This window comes from Ailuropoda melanoleuca, chromosome X (genome assembly GCF_002007445.2).
Source record: "Ailuropoda melanoleuca isolate Jingjing chromosome X, ASM200744v2, whole genome shotgun sequence".
In the NCBI taxonomy this organism is placed as follows: Eukaryota; Metazoa; Chordata; class Mammalia; order Carnivora; family Ursidae; genus Ailuropoda; species Ailuropoda melanoleuca.
In genome coordinates, this window is record NC_048238.1 from 5,894,418 (window position 1) to 5,913,901 (window position 19,484).

Sequence of the window (19,484 nt, forward strand, 5' to 3'; positions counted from 1 at the left end):
ATTTTATTTGCGGTCCGCAAAGTATAACAGTATACGTTTCAAAACCCTTCCTCGCAGTGGTGTAGGCATTTAAAGACAGGAGCTGAGACATTTATTTAAGACTAAAAAGGGCTGTCTCTCTCAATTACGTGTTACTAGAAAATTAAACAAGTCAATGCACGTACATGGCATGAACCAATCACACGAACCCAGTAGGAGCACAGTGAACAGGTAAAACCACCTTGAACCCGAAAGCTTTATTCTTGTTTGCATTTAGACTTTCTCAACTGTTTCAGCCTGTGTTTCAGAGGAGCTGTCAGTAAGTAACCCCCCCAACTAAGAATGTAACCCATCTGGTTTGTTTTTAGATAAGCACTTACCTTGCATTACAGGGAGTGAGGAACGCCAAGAATTTCATTTGTTTCAAACATATGAATATTAATGCATTCTAATATTATAGTGGATTGAAAAAAAGGTGTAAAAATAAAGAAAAAAACATCTCTGAATTTCATAAGTAAATGAATTCCCAATATTTCTCTGGTCCCACGTGCTGGTATGATTAATGACATTTTTGGAAAGTGATGAATTGCTTTGCAAAATTAATGTTTCTTGTTTCATTAAAGGGACTCATATTTTTATTTCTGGACTCATATAATCATCACTTCTTTGGACATAACAGACATTAACTATGAAATTTTAAAAACCATCAGTGACAATTAGATGCTAAATTGAGGGAAACAAGCATTTTTGTTGGCTGGAGGTAACTTGAGATCCTGTGCATACCAAGTAGGAAAACTCACTTCCCCAAGATAAAGATTCGGATCACCATACATTACACAATTTAAGTGGTAACAACTTATCCATCTTGCCTTACAAAGAAAGAAGGCAATATGAAAAACAAAATTATCTATTTTTGAGGTCGCTGTAACAGAACGTTTTCTCAAGTTGGTGGGATATTAATAACTTGGAGAATAAAAAGATTAAGTGACAAATGTTACAATTTAGAACAAAAGAGTAAATACAATGTGCATTAAAAGTTTCGTCCTCTTGATGGGTTATTGTTTCTCAGATTTCCCTCAGGACAGATTGGAGCCCTTGGGGTATGAAAGAACCCCAATTTGGCACCATGTTCTTTTCATGTGCAGCCTCCTCGCTGTCCAATTTTTGTGCTTACAGAGAGGCTAGAAAGAATCGTAAAGTATAAACACACTCCCAGAACCAAAACAAAAACAAAGAGGGCCAACACAGAAGGCACAGTGAGTTCTTGAAAGCAGTTATCCCGCACATACGAGCTACAATCACCACTTGCAAATACTCCGAATCTGTCCCACCGCCATACACAAGGCCGCCAAGAAGCAAGAGCAAGGCTGAAGTGCCCAGACCACGGTTACTCCCAGACAGCAAACTCAGACTCTGTGACATCAAGGAGCCCAGCTATTCCCAAAACATTTCTGCAAGGATCACAGTAACACGCTGCTATTTTGCTGGACAAGTCAAGTGGTGATGGACAAAATCCATTGATAGGAGAAAAACAACTCTAAGAAATTATGCTTGCACATTAAACCGTCACGTATGGAGATTTTAAATGATACATGATTATAATAGTTTCTTTCTTCACTTCAAAACTCTTTGCAACTATTTGCTTCAACTTTTTTTTTTTTAAAGATTTATTTNATTTATTTATTCGACAGAGATAGAGACAGCCAGCGAGAGAGGGAACACAAGCAGGGGGAGTGGGAGAGGAAGAAGCAGGCTCATAGCGGAGGAGCCTGATGTGGGGCTCGATCCCATAACGCCGGGATCACGCCCTGAGCCGAAGGCAGACGCTTAACGACTGCACCACCCAGGCGCCCCATTTGCTTCAACTTTTGAGGGCGGGAAATACATCTCACTTATACGGGTTCCCTAGAACCTAAGATACTTGGAAGATGATTGTCTTTGACAGATTGTTATTGGCTGGAAGAAAAATGTGGACGGTTAAATGCACAAGGGATGGGTGTTGATGGACTGGTATTTTTTAAGGCTTTTTTTTTATCATGCCATTACTCTTTCAATTATCCACAATCGTGCCAGTCTGTGATGCAATGGTGCCTCCGGGATCCAATGAGAAATGTAGGAGTATTTCCCCCCAAAACGCCATGATTCTCAATTATGTTACAGTTGCTATTTCCACTCTGTCTTCTCTCACTGTTAACATCCTGAGAAGCTGGATCATTTAATATAAGTATTTGGGAATAGGACAATGAGTGCTTGAGTTTTTGCTATAAAGCCTTGGTTACCACACTTCCAGACCTTCAGCTTTCTTATCTGTAGAAGAAAAATAACACTCGTGACCTCACAGAGTTGCTGAGGAGGTCAAACAGATATTTTATGTGAAACTACTTTGTCAACACCAAGACCCTGTAAAATGCAATGCTAAATACATTCTTACTGTGGCTCAGTAATTCGGGAGAGTTTCTTCCTTTGGGCCCACCCCCCCGAGTTCAGACCGGGGTCCTGTTGCAGGCATGATGGCAAGGAGATGGGAAGGGCAGCCTCCCTCCACCTTCTTACGCTCACTTGGGGCTCTTTCTTAGGGGTGCTGGCAAGAGCTCCATAAAGATCAGATGGAGAGCATTAGACCTGCCAGCAGTGTAGCCTGCGGTTCAACCAGAAAACCTGAACTTGGTTCAGAAGAACCCGGAAGAAGAGCTGAACACACACCTCCAAGTGTCATAATGGCCTGGGCATGTTCTGAAACTGATCCGTAGAACAAGGGACTTGAGCTTTGTTACAGCTCCAGGGACAAGTCCCCAAACGCTGGCTGCTAGCTGACGGGCTGAGTGGGAAAAAGAGATGAAAGCTGGTTCTCTTTCCCTGCTTTCTACCATCTGTATGTCCTCGAACAAGTCGTTTTTTAAAGCATCAAGCTGTCCAATCTGAAAAACAACTGCGTTGAGTTAGATGAGGAATCTCTTAAGGTAGGTAGGTGTCTGAGATTGGGTTTCCTAGACGCAGAGGCTGGAAAGGGGCTTTCTGCATCTGTGATATCTTGGCGGAAGCCCTCAGTGGAAACAGAAAGAAGGAACCAGGAGAAGGATGTAAGCAGGGAAGGGATCTCAGCTGGAGACATGCAGAAGCGTGGTCCCATGCAATGCTCTGGCACAAATTGCACTAAAGAGTTATTTCCACAGGGGGCTGGCCTCCTATGGCCTCCAGCAGGGAGCCAACGGCAAGATTTGCCTTCATCAAGGGAGGAGGATACACTGCTCGGCTGGCAAGATGGTGCCCACCAGCAGAAAGTTAGTCTCTAAGGGGGAGCAGCTGTAAGCCATTAGCAGCTGACACAGGAGCTGGGGTTAAGGAGGTGAGGGACAGAAGGTCACCAACAGCATCTGCTGAGAAGCAATAGGTGTCTATGACCTACGGTCAGTATTTCAGAGAATCCAAACGAAATTACACATTTTCCTAAGATGATGGTACCCAGGTAACTAAAAGGTCAGGAAGACAACTTTATCGGTCTGCTCGGTAATGCGGGCGACCTCCTGCTGATCTGAAGCTTGAAAGAGTTCAGGGTATCTCTGATTAATGTAAAGAGGAAAAACTAGGTCATACTTAATAAATGCCATATGTTGATAGACTACACACTTCCACACTGCGGGCTCCAGAGTACGGGAAACAGAAATGTGCGAGTCAGCCGAAGCTGGGACTCGAAAGGTCTGTGAGCTCAGACAAGTCTTCCAAAGGAGAAGTTATGCACTAATTTGCACAAGGGCACTGCGATGGGGGCATCTGCAATTTTCCTGGTCCTGTTTTCCATATATAATATGTATTTTGATAATATCAGTATACTGCTCTGTTGTCCCCAGCACAACCGCCCCACCCAAAATTGTGAGAGGAGAATTCTACAAAGCATTGCCAAGTTATGCAAAGGAACCTCTCCACGCCTGAATTAATACAAGCAGAGCCCACTAACCCTCTCATAAACTTCTCTAACCCTATAGTTTTGTTCCGTTGTTTAAAGCTTTTTATTTTTAAGTAATCTCTACACCCAATGTGGGGCTCAAACTCACAACCCAGGGATCAAGGGTCACAGGCTCCACCCACTGAGCCAGTCAGGTGCCCCCTAACCCTACCGTTTTATACCCATTCACAGAAATATATGAGGACAGGTTATACAGGGCAATCTGTGGAATCCATTTCAAAGAAATAATAACCTAATTTATGATTAAGTTTTTCATGTGGAAACACACCAACGTTAACTTTTAACTCTTTAAATTAGGCCTTCCACCACACATGCATGCATATAGGGTATCGTATGTAAATACACACAGATGTATAACAACATATACAATATAAACATATATGGAAGTATATATTTCTTAATGATATTGTGCACAAAGAAATAAACAAGTCAGTAAGTGTCTTTTAATGTGTTTTTAAAATGTTCTGTAATAGTCACAATAAGATAGACTTTTAAATCACATTCAAGGAGAAACACTACATTGCAAACACAAAAATTTGCCATGAATAGCCTAATGTTTACTTTTGGTTAAATTCAGAAACTCTTAGAACCACAGCCAGAGATCCGGGGAACTCTGACCAGGAAATACAACGGCCAAAGCTGAGGATGGCCTTTCTTCCAGGGACTCTCTAAACGCCCGGCCATTCTGGTGTGTAACTTAACCTCACTGCAGGGCAAAGCGACACACCAGGGATGGGTAAATTCACCACAAAAGTGCTCCTCCAAAAGTCTGTGAGCCTAGGGCTGATTTGTGGCTGCTAAGGGGTTTTGATGCAATAATTGTTTATTTACTTTTTCTTGGAGAAGAGACTAGTCCTCTAAGTAGAATGAATTAATCACCAGCTTAGTTCTCCCTTTTGCCAAAACAAACAGCTTCCAATTACTGCTAAGAAAAGCCTCTGATCAGCTACCTGAGCGGGCCTATCCATGGTACTTTACAGGGTGAATAATGTCCCATTAAACAAGAATCTCTTACCACTAATAAAATTCTAGACCCACAGGGCCCAGGCTGCTAGCAACCTGCTACTTATCTTCCAACAAGAAGATCCACTTCTTCCCCGAGCAGTGCCGAATTCTGGCAAAGAAGCGGACATGTTTCCCCCTGCTCTGCTGTACATTGGCTATGATTTGTTCTCAAGTCCTATTCTCTTGAGCCTCCTTGGACAAACCAGAGGCACAGAAAGAACAGGTCCCAGGTCCCCTAATACTGAGTGCAGTGACTCTATCTTTAAGGCTCAGAGATTGAGCTGCAAGGTTGCCACAATGAGCAGAACCAGGGAGACAAGAGTGGTCTCTGCTAGGCATATCCCAACTAGCGTAAGAGAGGGAGTCACTCTTAAGTTAAATGAGATTTGCTGAGAAAGAGAGTTTATTTCAGACACAGTCTCTCCTCCTTTCCCTCTTCTTTAACACCCTACTGAAGGTGAAAAAACAAGGGGAGAGGTTATTCCCAAGAGAACACTGGTCAGCACTGTTAAGCTGGGATGCTGCAGAAAACCCTATGAGGAACCCCCATGACAAATGGGCTTCAGCCCTCCCAAGGGTTCTGCACCACTGAGGTACAAAAATCCACACGAGAGCTGCTTCATGGACATATGACCAATGCACGTGGTCCATGCTCAGGGGGACCAATGCCTGGGGCTTAACGCTCTGTGGTCACCATACTGAAATCTCAATGACTGTATCCGAGTTGGGTGTTTCATATGGGAAGTCTGAAGGAATACTAGAGCTTGTTCTGGAGGCCTGGAGCCTTGGATCACGTGTGATCCTCCCTCCCACTGCTCCTTCACCTCCTTGGGAAAGGTTCTTGGCTCCCCACTCCCTTGTCCCTGGCACCCGGGTCTTCACCCAGCCTCTCCCTCCCTACTCCTTGCCCCAAAACGACTGTCACACTCTGGCCCCTGTAGGTACCTGGACAAGGGTCCAAGGAGGGTCTGATGCATGCATGAGCCGCAGTGTTCCAGAATACAGTGGTGGCTGTCCTCATCTCACGCTGGAAGCACCACCCTGTGTTTGATGGGTGGGCAGCCAGAGTCCAAGACTTCCCTGGAGCAGGTATCTACTTGCATCCAGTGAGGAAGTTGCAATGGACTGGGCAGTTGCCCATTTGCTGTCCTTTGAAAAGTAGGAGGGGGAGATCCCTGGCTCCACTTCCTGAGGACAACATCTAGAACAAAGGGCAAGGCATTGGTCTAGAAGCTTACAGAAGAGGGTATACCAAGCAAGTGTCATGCGTGAGCAAGCAGGTATGCATCTGGCAGACTTCACATGGAGCTGGGAATGGATATCCTGTGAGGTGCTAACTTGCGCTGTTTCTTTTCATGAATGGGGCCAGCACCGAGCAGGGATGTGATGCAATTCACCCACCCGTCTCCTTTTCGGTACGAAATTCTGAACTCTTCCGTGTCAGGGGCTGTGCCAGATAAGTCAGGAACCCCCCGTCACCATTCCCATCCCCATGCATCAGTACTGAGCTGCGTGGGCGTTCAGGCCTGGTTGACGGCTGCACGGCTGACAGGTGAAGCCCATCCACACAGAAGCAAAGGCACCAGGTGAGTACCATCGACTCGCAGCCCTACAGCCTCGCTGCTGCAGGACGGGGCGGCGGGAAAGCGTGTGCAACTGGGGCAGAGACCATTAGATTCCAGGGCACTGCCCCCCGCAGCTCCGCGTCTCTGTCTACACTGTGAAAGCATAGGTTCAGGTCTCCACAGCTGAGCCGGGGCAGCTATATCTAAGAGTCCACACACTTGGCTGGCCTCAAGGATGGAGACAGCCTTCTTCTGTCCTTAAAAAGGTGCCTAGAATTGTGTGAGAGACGTTGAAAATGGCCCCCTGCTCCAGAAACACCCTTCTGCTGGGGTTTCTTTGCACAAGCAGGTGGGGCGACCCTGAGAGAAGGGGCTCATCCCAGAGCTCCGTCTAGCCCCGCCTTTCCTGCCTGTTAATAAATACCACGTGCCCTGTGAGGAGTTGGCAGCAGCCTGACTCCTCTATCATCTCCCAATTATTTAACAAGGGGGAGGGACAGGGAAGCTTGAGGGTTTACGAGGAAAGTGTGTTGCTGTCTTTTCAAATCCTAAGAAAGCATAATCCCTGCAATTTAGGTACATCAGATAGGCATTACCAGGTTAGGGTTAACCCGCCACGAACGGCTTGGCAATTGATGGTAAAAACAGCAGTTATGAAGTCCTAACAGTAATTTGCAGCTTATTCCACCCCCAGCTAATTAAAATGTAATCAGGACTGTCTGGCAACATGTATTCTGTCAGCAGTTTTTCTTCCGAAGAGAAATCATGCCAGGAGACCACAAGAAAAGCCTTTCACGGGAATTGGCTTGATCTAAACCACTTCTTTAGCCGCTTAAACTGTAAAACAAATAAATTACAGCAACTGACAATTCAATTAGGAAAGAAAGAAAAAGAAAGAAAAGAAAAGGAAAGAAAGAAAGAAAAAGAAAGAAAGAAAGAAAGGGAAAGAAAAGAAAGAAAAAGAAACTCTTTCTCTGCAGGAATGGGTCGCCCTGTTGTGTTCTCTGTTGTTGATTAAACAGCAGTGCAGCGTTTCCTCAGGAGACGGACTGGCAGGGCGGGGCGGATTTGAAACCAGGTGGCTGGGGAGGAGCCCTCTCCAGGTTGTCAGCGTAATTTCAGCGCAGGACGCGAGCACTTGGGTTTCCCTTTCCCTAAAGAAATCAGGAGGGACGCAGGGTGTGCCGGTTTCTCTGAAACCCACTGCAGGTCGCTTCCTTGAGAACGCGCACTCCCGCACACGCAAACTTGGCGAGCTGGCGCAATCTCTGAGGATCCTAACTGTGAGTGCTGGTGCCACTGGGCGCCAGCTTTCCTTAGCTCTCAGGGTAGGATGACCACACGAAGCCTACCGAGATTCGTCCCAAACTCCTCCGTCATTACAATCGCCTGCTCTCACAGCTGAATACCCAGAGCCCCTTGGAAAGCCCCCTTTAGCCTGCCCAGGCGGGAGGGGCGCCCCATTTATATCCTAATATCAGAAACCTGCCAAAGAGTCCCGGGTCTTCTTCTGGCCTCCGCAGTTTGCCCTGCGGCAAAAAGGAACTTTAGAGTCTTGGAACAGGTGAGCCGCTAAGGATAGGGGCGAGAAGGCCAAGTGGAGAACGAGGGCACTCGAGAGAAATAAGGCGTCTGCGTGAATGACTTCAGACTGCGCGCACTCGGATCGTCTGGGGAAGGCAACCGGTCGCGCCTCCGCAGAGTCCGCAAGCGGCGCGAATGCGCCCCCAGCATTCCGGGTTCCCACACAAGACCTGCGGGGACCCTCGGCGCTACCGCTCCCCCCAAGGGTCCCGGCAATCCACAGGCGCCAAGCGTGCGTCCCCGTGAACCTCCAACATTCACACACACGCTCTTCCACACTCAAGCTGGAAGGACCTACGAGGGCTGGGAGAAGACAACTAACCCCGGGACTCTTCTCGGAGCATCCAAACGCTGCCCTCTAAGTACCGTAACCCCTGCATCTCTTCCTTCGCTCTCCACACTATGCACTGACTAGACCTAGAAGCTCCAGGGCTCCGAACTGGGGCGCGCAGAGCTACCACCACCCCTCTCCCCAACACACACATTCTGGAACTCACGACTTGGAGCCCCTGCCTGGAACTCCAAGGGTGGACTGCGAGCTACCGGCCCGCCGAATGTGAAAGCACCGCTCAGGAGAGACAAAAGTGTCGACCCGCAGGCACCTGCGGGGCTGGGAGGGTCGCGCGGGTCCCCGGGCGCATCTGGGCGCGCCTCCGGGCCTCGCTCACAGTACTGGCGGCACCGAGGGCCCCGGAGCGCCAGGGACTTTGCCGGACTCGCCACCAGCCCGGAGTCCCGCGCGCGGAAGTCCCGGGAAACAAATGCACACACGCACCCTCGGAATCGGCAAAGCGGCTCTCTCTCCCCACAGAAGGCGCCTTGCGTTTTCCGCTGGGAAGAGGAGAGTTGGGGAAAGATGCTGCACGTTTGTTTTCCCATTCGGAAGCAACGAGGCGGCTGAAAAGGAGGGTTCAACCACCTCGATTGTAAAATTCACGCCGAAAGAAAGCGGGATCTGCCGGCCGAGCCCGGCGAGAAGTTTGGGCGCCGAGAGGCTGGGAGGCAGGCGCCGCGCGCGCCCCCAGCCACGGTCCGCAGCGCCAGGGCGACCCCGGGGCGGGCGACGGTTCCCCTACCTGGAAGTGCTGGAAGAAGGCGGAGATGCGCGTGATCTGCAAGCTGAGGCACCTGGAGGAGCAGCGGGCGCGCTGGACGCTCACAGCCGACAGGGACTCGTCCAGCCGCCGAGCAGCCGCTGCGCCGGGGCCGCCAGCTAGGCAGCCCCCGGAGACCGCCAGCCAGAGGCAGAGGGTCAGGGTCGCTCCGGGCGCCCCGGGCACCATGGCTGCGGGTCAGGGGCGCGGGCGCCGGGCGCTGGCCGAGGCTCCCAGCTCCGCGCCGGGGCCGCACTGCCGGGAACCTGGCGGCCGCCGCAACTCTGCTGGAAAGTTCAATCATTCAACTCCAGCCCCGCGCCCTCCCCGCCAACCTCCTCCCCGCTCTGCTTCGAGGGGTGGGGTGAGGGTGACAGGCGGCCTCGCCATTGGCTGGAAGGAAAGTGAGTGACAGGGGGGCCGGGCGGAGGGCCGTGGGCAGGTCTAAGGGGCAGCGAGCTCCAGCGCTCAAAGGCAGGGCGGCGCCGACCCGGTCTTCCCGGTGCGCCCCACCCTGGGTGGTCGGTCTCCCACGCGGGCTCCCCCACAGTCCGCATTCTCCCCCCCACACCACCACCATCCAGGTAAACGCCAGGTGTGAGTGAGCTCGGGCCTGGGATGGAGGTGCCCTCTTGGAGAGGAGGGCCTCGGACCCCCAAAGGCGTCCAACCTGCCCAAGGAAGGACATCGTGCCTCGAAGTTGCAGGCTTCGTCCCCAGTTTCTACCCCGGGTCCAAGCTTCGCTCATACTTTCACATATTTGAATTTCCTTTTATTCCCAAGTAGTAGAAAGAGCTCAGCAACAACTGAAATGGGTATGAGCCCAGTCAGAAGCCAGGCAAGGCCATTTGACATTTTCCTCTCTCTCCCGCATTCCTTCATTCGTTCTTCCTCCCTTCTTTCCTTATTATTACCTGGAAACCAATCTGAGTTACACAGCAAGGGCCATTTGTTAAATAGACAGACACTACTTGTTTCCTCGGGTGTCTGTTTTTCTGGTAACACTACTGTCTCCCAAGGTGAGTGCCTCAACACAGAAATCTTTCCCAAACTCTTCCTTGTATGTGTCCCCCAAAGCCTCTTGGTTCAGCCCCACCATCTCTTGCATTCTCTTTCCAGGCTCTTTCACCACACATGCTCTCGGTCCACAAAGAGGGCCATACCACGGAAAGAGCTGTGGCAGCATTTATAATATACCACCTGTAACAACGTTCATGCTTCCCTGAGTTCCACTGGGTTGTGACACAGCAAGGAGGCAGGAAGCCCTAGAGGGACCTGGGATGTGATCATGAAGGGTCAGCTTGAGGCATGGGGATATGTCTGTAACACAGTTGAGTCAAAAAGACCCATTCACGCGCATACTCGGGTGCAGACCCCCTGACTGATGTGCCTGTGCCCGGACCTCCCCACATTCTCATACAGAATGGCACGTCCGGGTTCCAAAACCTAGTACCTCCATGAGCACATGAGTAAGCACAGCCAGTGTCTAGATGCACTCATCCTGCCCAAAGACCCATCACAGAGTGGGATGCCTCTTCCCACAGAGCTCAGACTCTGCAATTGCCAACCTCTCCCCGACCCCATTCTTGCGCACATTTTCCACTCTGTGATCCTGAGCTCTTCCTGTTAAATTATAAGGACAACATCTACAGTTATCCTGTTATACCTATGACTCCTTTTCAAGTACATCACTTTCTGTATTTCTTCACATAGTTAAGTCAGCAAGGCCAACCGAATTCATTGCTTAGTGTGTTTCTCAATGCATTTTTAAAAACCAGAGTGGTCTCATTCAAAAGTTTCTGTAGGAAGAACTGACTTCCTGGGTGTGCGGCCTGCACAGTTGTACAGAGCCCCATCCTAGGAAGATCACACTTGGTTTAATGTGCTCCTGTCACCGTCCTGATTTTAATTCTGAACAAGGTTTGAGTTAACATGGCCAGCTCTATGTGTAGAAAGCAAGACAATACTGCACTTGAGTGGATAACATAAAAAATTGAGGCATGAGCTCAGTAGTTTCAAGGATGCTCAGAAGTGAATAGAAATCTTTTTAAAGTCTGTTAAACACTTCATAATGACGAGAGCAGAGAAGCTAGCCATGGTGACCCCAAGCTGGTACGTGTAGAGGGCCTCCTAGCAGTGAATGGAGGAGTGACATCCGCGTAGAGGAATTATCTTCTAAAGGTTATCGCTTTCACTGGGAATTGCGAAAAACATTTCCACAAGCTAGAGCAGATGCTTCCATTGCACTGAACGTTTAGAGTTAAGCAAATACCTGGTCTTGATGAAGGCAAGGATAGTATGCATGCCTACATTTTCTCACGGCATCTTTGATTTATAACTTTGCATGTCGTATCATGAAATTTATATTCTAGAAAGTGAAATCATAGGGACAAGCATGCTGAGCCTTTAAAAACAGCTTTTCAATGTTCAAAGGGATCACTGTATTTTTTTAAAAAGCAGTGTGTGGCTACTTTTATGGGTCCCATAGCATATTCATTTCCATGAATAAATGCATTTTATAATAAACCACAAAAGAGAACATCTAGTCCGTTGAACAGAAAGCTTGAGATTAAACATACAGGGCTACCTTATGCACATGTTAAAATTATACTTGCGGCTATATTGCTTTCTTGTTTTAGAATTATCACAGACATCTTCCGTGACTATGCTGGCCTTTTTTATGTTATTCATTTTAATTTCAGTTGAAAGTAACTTGTAAAAGGAAAACATTTTGGTAAAGTCAGAACAACAGTTGAAATCTAAGTTTTTTCTTCTGCTTACATGTGCCCGATTCACTCTGCAGTTCACCGTATAAGTTGGCCCATGGAAGCTAACTTTTGACAGGACTGGTTAAGTTCATGAAGATCTCTAAGTTCATGGAGATCCACCACCTGGGAGGAAAACCATAGTGTATAGAAGGAATGATGGATAAATGGATGGGTGAAAATTGTCCAGGTACATTGGTAAGAAAGAGCTTAGCAAGTCTTTGCTCAAAGTCAACTTGAACCCCACGGTCTGAATTTGTATGGAGAAGAAATGAACCTTATATTGGCTTCACTTTGACTTTAAATAGACAAAACACCCATCTGGCAAGGACAGTGAGAAAGGGTCTTAACTGACTCTTATTCTATGTGAACAAAAACCAAACTGTGTGGCCCATCTTGGTTAGGTTCTAGAAGAAACACACAAAACAAGGCCCTCATCCACGAAGTTAGCTGTATTCTTCCTTACAATTTATTTAGAATATGACTTTCTTCTTTCTTTACTCTCCTCCCTCCCTTTCTTCCTTCCCTCCGCCTCCCTTCTTTCCTTCTTTCCTTCCTCACCACCCCCCTTTTTTTTAGCAGAGTAAAAACCCTCTGGGAAGCTTGATAAAGGTATCCTCCTGGATTCCATGTTCAAAGATTCTGGCTCAGCATACGTGGGTAGGGCACTGGATCTCAACTTTTAAACAACACCTGGTATTCCTACAGCCAGTGAACCAGGAATAGGTTTAACAGATAACTGGTTAGAAAACAACCCACTAAAAATGGATTTCAGTAGCCTTTTTGGCTTTTTTGTCGTTTAAAGTAATTTTTTTAGGTATACCTGTTGATATGGATTGGACATACCAATCTATTTCTTAATGATCACATTGCTATACTTTTCCCAGTACACTCCAGTCTAACAACATAGTGTTGCACTCATTTTTTCAGACTAGCAGCTTGTCTTTCCCAAAGCTTCCCAGCTGCATTTGATAAGAATAAACTATGAAGGAAACAAGCATAATCTTTCTCTGATACACCCCTGTTGGAAAAGCAAATTGAGAACTCACTCTAAAACTGGGGAAGACCTAATACTTTGATTTGATGGCATTTATGAGGTCCCTGGTCATTGGTTATAGGGGACAATGAAGTGAGGGGAGGAACTCACATGAGTTTAATTGTCTTCGTTTGATGATGTAATAACATGCACCTAGTCTCAGAAACTGCAATTGAGTTCTGGAAAACAAAACGTGAGAAAACCAAGAAATGTCCTCCTGCTACAGCCTTGACCCATTCTCACAACTACATTTGCAGGCTAAGTTCTCAGAATTTTGGTAAGAAGACTCTTCTAGAGTCTTCTTTAACTGTGCTCTCCTTCTCCTCCAGACTTTATCCCTTCTGCTTAGCTTGGAATTGCATGATCCAGGGAATATTGAGAGCTCTTCAGAGGAAAAAGTAGTGAAATGGGGAGTGGGATGCAGTTAACAACTGAATGGATACATAATCAGATTTCCATCTTTTTCAGGCAAGAATGGGGTGAACCTCTCTGGTACTGCTACTCCTCTGGTCCCTGACAGCCAATTTCATCCTTCTACAAATGAAAAGGATAAGTTTTTGCAATAGGGCCATTGAATATATTGTGCTTTGTAGAAAAGGACACTCACATTCATTTGCAAGCATCTGCTTTTTTTTTTAATTGTGCACTGTAGATATCCTATTCGGCGATACGTTAAGCGCACTACACGTTTTCCTCTTCAGTGAGATTATAAAAATTCAGTTGCTGCATTTACAGGTTTAAAGGTATCAATTTTATTAATTATCCTGTTATATTTACTAAGATTTTACTAAGAAGCATCAGAAAACTGCTATTTCTTTTGTGCACTAAAGAAAAGTTTAATGAAATTTTAAATTTTGGGGGGGCAAAATATACAAAGGATGGTCCAATAACATGATTTCAAGCTACTCCTTCTTTTCATGAGCTCCTCTCCCTGCCCTGTTGCCTCTCCTCCCCCAAAGTCACCATCAATCTATCAGTCAGTATTGAATTTGGCACCTATTCTGCGGGCAAGCAAAGACCCTATTCTAGATTAAGTCATCACTAAAGTTTTACTCTGTCACTGCAATAATTACTAAAATCAAAAGAACTACTAAAAAATAAAATGTATCAATATGCATTTTCATGTTTCAAGAATCAACTGTATGGTAACTGATATTCAACTGTGAATTTTTCCCTCCCAGCACCTACCGCCAGAAAGTTTTAGCTTTAGCACGGGTAATGGTCTCTGCTGATCTTAGTGTCTTACTGAGCATCATGGCTGATGGACCATGCCAGCAACACTGGGTTTTGGAAATCCAATACATATGGGCATAAAATAAGTACTACTTAATAGTAAAAGGCAGGAAACTATTTAAAATATAAAAAGTAACTTGTGTGTTTCCGGTTTTTGACAGACAGGACACAGTATCACTGGTTTGCCCCCAACACATATTTTGAGAATCATAAGCACATTAAAAGAAACTGAACAATTTATATTAAATCTTAAATAATAGAACTTTAAGAACCTCATTTCCCTCTTCCGACTGGCCTAGTTTTTATGTGAAATAAATAATGAATTGTTCAGTGATGTTCATATTTAAAATTTTGTAAAATCACATTTTAAAGCTTTCTTAAAGGGAAATTCTAATAAACAATCATACTTTTATTCTGTTCATTCCTAAACATGAAAAGTAATCTACAGGTGCTCTTCAGAAATATTGAAATTCTATTCTTTTTAAAGACTTAAGTGGGTTTTTCTTCTGTGATGTTCGGAGCCCATCGAAATTTACGTTGAGCCACTGTAAATACCATAGATTTGGAGAGCTCTGAAAATTTGCAAAGGCAGCTTTTAACAGGAAACAGCGCCACATGCTGGCCACATTTATAAAATGCAGCCACAGAGTCCTTCATCTGTGACAACCTAATTTTAGGACTAAATTGTCAGCTCTAAAGCATGAATCTGACTAGAATGATCATGCAGTGTTCTCAGTGAATACTAACTAGATTAAGGCCAGTGTGGATTTAAACACAGGAAGGCTCTCCTGTGTAAATGCAGTCGCACTAAACTAAATTACAGAAATGAGCACAGTAGTCTTCAAATGAATTTTTTCTTAGCTTTTAAACACTTTTTTTAAAAAGATTTTTTTATTTATTTACTTTAGAGAGAGAAACAGCACAAGCAGGGGGAGGGTCAGAGACAGAAGGGCGAAGCAGGCTCCCCACTGAGCAGGGAGCCCGATGAGATGGGATTCGATCCCGGGACCCCAGGATCCTGACCTGAGGTGAAGGCAGATGCTTAATCGTTTAACCTACTGAGCCACCTGGGTACCCCTTTAATCACTTTCCAACCTACTTACTACAACATTGAACGACAAAGGCCAACTGTGTGTGAGTTTTATTTGAAGAAGCCTCTGTTGGAAACACCTTTACAGCTTACACATCACTTGCTTCTTAACGATTCACCAAAATATGAGAATATATGAATAACATTCACCACCAGGGGAAACTAATGCACAGAAAGGTGACAGGTTTTATCTACAGTGTCAGCAGGGGCGGAAAAAAAAGAAGAGGCTTTCAATGCTCATGGGCCACTTTATACAAGATAAACCAAGAGTCGGGGGTAATCAGAAGGGGGAATGAAACATGAGAAACTATGGACTATGAGAAACAAACTGAAGACTTCAGAGGGGAGGGGGTGGGGGAAGGGATAGACTGGTGATGGGTAGTAAGGAGGGCACGTATTGCATGGTGCACTGGGTGTTATACGCAACTAATGAAGCATCAAACTTTACATCGGAATCTGGGGATGTACTGTATGGTGATTAACATAATATAATAAAATAAAATTAAAAATTAAAAAAAAAAACCAAGAGTCAAGAGANTTGGAAACACCTTTACAGCTTACACATCACTTGCTTCTTAACGATTCACCAAAATATGAGAATATATGAATAACATTCACCACCAGGGGAAACTAATGCACAGAAAGGTGACAGGTTTTATCTACAGTGTCAGCAGGGGCGGAAAAAAAAGAAGAGGCTTTCAACGCTCATGGGCCACTTTATACAAGATAAATCAAGAGTCAAGAGATTAAGACAAACACATTGCAGAAGTCGAAGGAAGCACCATGATACCCTGACACGGTGTGAATAGACCAATATATGCAACCAAGACATGAACATATATTCCTCTAGTGAATTCCACAGGGACTTTGGGGGAAAGAAAGCACCCCGCAGGACCGAAACAGAACAACAACAAAAACAAAGTTTGGGTTTACTAGCAGGGCTCTCTACAGCGACGAAATGGCTCAGGCTGGACGATATTCTGCCCTCTCGTTGAATTTGGGGCATTTCAACGAGTCAGAAATCAAAGGTCACTCCTTTCCCTCTTCTTCTCCGTGCAGGTGCTTCTGCACTTTGTAACGCCCACCCCTTCTTCACACACTCACACTCCCTTTCACACAAAATTTGTTGACTTTGAGTTCCAGAGAAGGAATGCCAAGGCCAGGGGCTCACTCTGCCCTGTTTCCTCAGGGATCTGTGTTTCCCTGGGACACGGATGGACAACAGCTAGACATCAAAGATGGTAAATGGAATTGTCCTGTTGCTTCAGTGGGATTCCAAGTGGGAATATTTTCCTATGGTCCTTCGGATATTGCACCATGTAGAGAACGTACTCAGTAACGTAACAACTTCTCTGCTCAAAAAGGAGTGTATTCAACCCCTTTCGTTTTCTTCTGCAAATAATTAGAAGCTACCATTCTGGATGAGGACAGTTGGCTAGCATTCATCTGTGAGAAGTTTATTTTCAATGCCTTGATATCCATAATGTGAGGACTGTGCTAGGAAAAATGGGCAGTTGAGAGCAATCATACAGGCTGACACGTACCTGCATCGCTGAGACGTGATAAGCCGTGAATCACGACGAGAGGGGTAACTGGAGAGTTGCTTCACTCGTTCACATTAGTAGAGTGTCACTATGCAAATGACTGTTTCCTGGCATCATGCACCATGGAAGAAATGAAAAGAAGTAAGTCCTTTCCTGTTTTCAAAGAACTACGTGCACATTTTTATCGCTCATTTAATACCGAAGACTTTTTGCCCTTGATAGAGGTTTTATCCACCCCCCCACCCAAAAAATTCAGGTGAAATTATAATTATGTCTGATAAAATCTTTCATTAGGACTTTATCATAAATGCCTACTCGGGCAGGAAGGGATTATGAGAAATGATACTGTTTGAAGACTAGAAAGGGCGAAGAGTCTCACTCTGGAATCGACCCAGTGCTGAAATCTGACTTGCAGCAACAAGGGATGTGTCTCCTTTTTTCTTTCTTTCTTTTTTTTTTTTTAAGATTTATTTATTTATTTGAGAGAGGGACAGAGGGAGAGGGAATATCAAAAAGACTCCACGGTGAGCACAGATCCCGACACAGAGCCTGACCGGGGCTCAATCTCACCACCCTGAGATCATGACCTGAGCTGAAACCAAGAGTCAGATGCTTCAGGGAGCCCCAAGGAATGTCTCCTATGCAAATCCCTTCACTTCTTTACATCTCTATATCTTCCCCTTGTAAAATAGAGGTCCTAGTAGAAACCAACTCCCCGGATTATTTTGAGATAATATTTCAAAAGGACGAGGTACATTCCTTCCTTCAGTAAGTAACGCGTGCTCGAACTAGGCAAGGTAAACCGGGCATCTGCACGATTAACCAGTGAGTTTACAAGTTTTGTGTTGGTTTTTAACTACTCTTCTATTTAGCAGAACTTCATACCAGGGCTTCTCAACCTCGGCACTATTGACATTTTGGGCTGGTGATTTGCAGTGGGGAGCTATCCTGTGCCAGAGGGAGATTAGCTGGTTTCTACCCCCTGGAAGTCCGCAGCATCCCACCCACCCCAACAATCTGTTCTATCTCCAGATGGAACCATGTGTCCCCTGAGGGGGAGCGTGGAACTGCTCCCAGGGGAGAACCACTGCATCTGGGCAATCGTCCTGTACTTTAGAAGAGTCTGTTCCATTAAAGGAAAGGGAAAAATGATTTTTAAATGACTTCTGAAGTAGTCATTAGTTTCTGAACATGAAAACCAAGCCCACTTTCCAAACTGATTTATCAAAACAGCTTATGAGACAGAAAAGGTATTGGTGATATACAAATGATGACAGAGGAAAGTGCCCAGGGCAACACCATCTGCTTCTCCAGAGTACTCAAGATAAGCATTTCGATGGAGAATATTATCCAAAAAGAACTCACACAGCAGGTGTGAGCACCAGTCATTTTTTACACCTGGTCAAACACTCTACCTGATTTTAAACACCTTCTTTAAGACTCGGTGTTTGCTACATAAAATTACATTGTGGGGAGTTAAACTATACGTTTCTTTATTTAACTCTTTTTTAGTCAGCTTTCAGGTAAAATATAATATTTTCAACATAGAATTAACTGACATAAAATTCACAAATTTTAAAGGGACAATCGATGAGTCTTAACAAATTATGTAGTCGTATAACTACCAATACAGTTGTGATCTAGAGTATTTCTTTTTTTGGGGTGCCTGGGTGGCTTCATCGTTGGGTGTCTGCCTTCGGCTCAGGTCGTGATCCCAGGGTCCTGGGATCAAGCCCCACGTCAGGCTCCCTGCTCGGTGGGGAGCCTGCTTCTCCCTCTCCCTCTGCCCCTCCCCCTGCTTGTGCGCTCTCTCTCTCTCTCTCTGTCAAATAAACAAAAATAAAATCTTTAAAAAATATATATTTTTTTAAATATTTCATTTCTTTTTTTAACTATTAGCAATTTTTTTTATTATGATGTTAGTCACCATACAGTACATCATTAGTTTTTGATGTCGTGTTCCATGATTCACTGTTTGTGTATAACACCCAGTGCTCCATGCAATACGTGCCCTCCTTACTACCCATCATGGGGCTAACCCATCCCCCCACCCCCTCCCTTCTGAAACCCTCAGTTTGTTTCCCCGAGTCCAGTCTCTCATGAATAGTCTCCCCCTCTGATTTCCCCATATAGAATATTTCTGTCACCACAAGCAGTTTTCTCATGCCAGCATCAACCTTCTGCCTCACCCCAGCCTCCAGCAACAAGTGATCTGATTTTTGTCCTTCCATTTTTGTCTTTTCCAGAATGTTCTATAAATGGGATCATATGGGATGAAGCTTTGGGTCTGGCTTTTTTGCATTTAGCATAATGCTTCTGAGTTCAATGTATTTTGTGCAGGAATAATTTGTTCCTTTATGCGAGGATTTTGCAAGTATGCTATGGANCTGCTCGGTGGGGAGCCTGCTTCTCCCTCTCCCTCTGCCCCTCCCCCTGCTTGTGCGCTCTCTCTCTCTCTCTCTGTCAAATAAACAAAAATAAAATCTTTAAAAAATATATATTTTTTTAAATATTTCATTTCTTTTTTTAACTATTAGCAATTTTTTTTATTATGATGTTAGTCACCATACAGTACATCATTAGTTTTTGATGTCGTGTTCCATGATTCACTGTTTGTGTATAACA

General features: G+C 45.4%; 1 protein-coding gene across 5 annotated transcripts in view; it reads right to left on the bottom strand.

Annotated features, from left to right (window-relative positions):
• Window positions 1-19,484, bottom strand: part of ANOS1 (anosmin 1) — a 241,328-nt gene that overhangs the window by 191,422 nt on the left and 30,422 nt on the right. For 2 of the 5 annotated variants that reach the window (XM_034649827.1, XM_034649826.1), the window contains exon 2: window positions 16,860-16,966. In XM_034649827.1, coding sequence (XP_034505718.1) covers window positions 16,860-16,865 — 6 coding nt within the window. In that variant the 5' untranslated portion in view covers window positions 16,866-16,966. Of the gene's footprint in view, window positions 1-9,173; window positions 9,520-16,859; window positions 16,967-19,484 lie in introns of those variants that run through there. The other 3 variants (XM_034649824.1, XM_034649823.1, XM_034649825.1) reach the window with 2 other exon arrangements.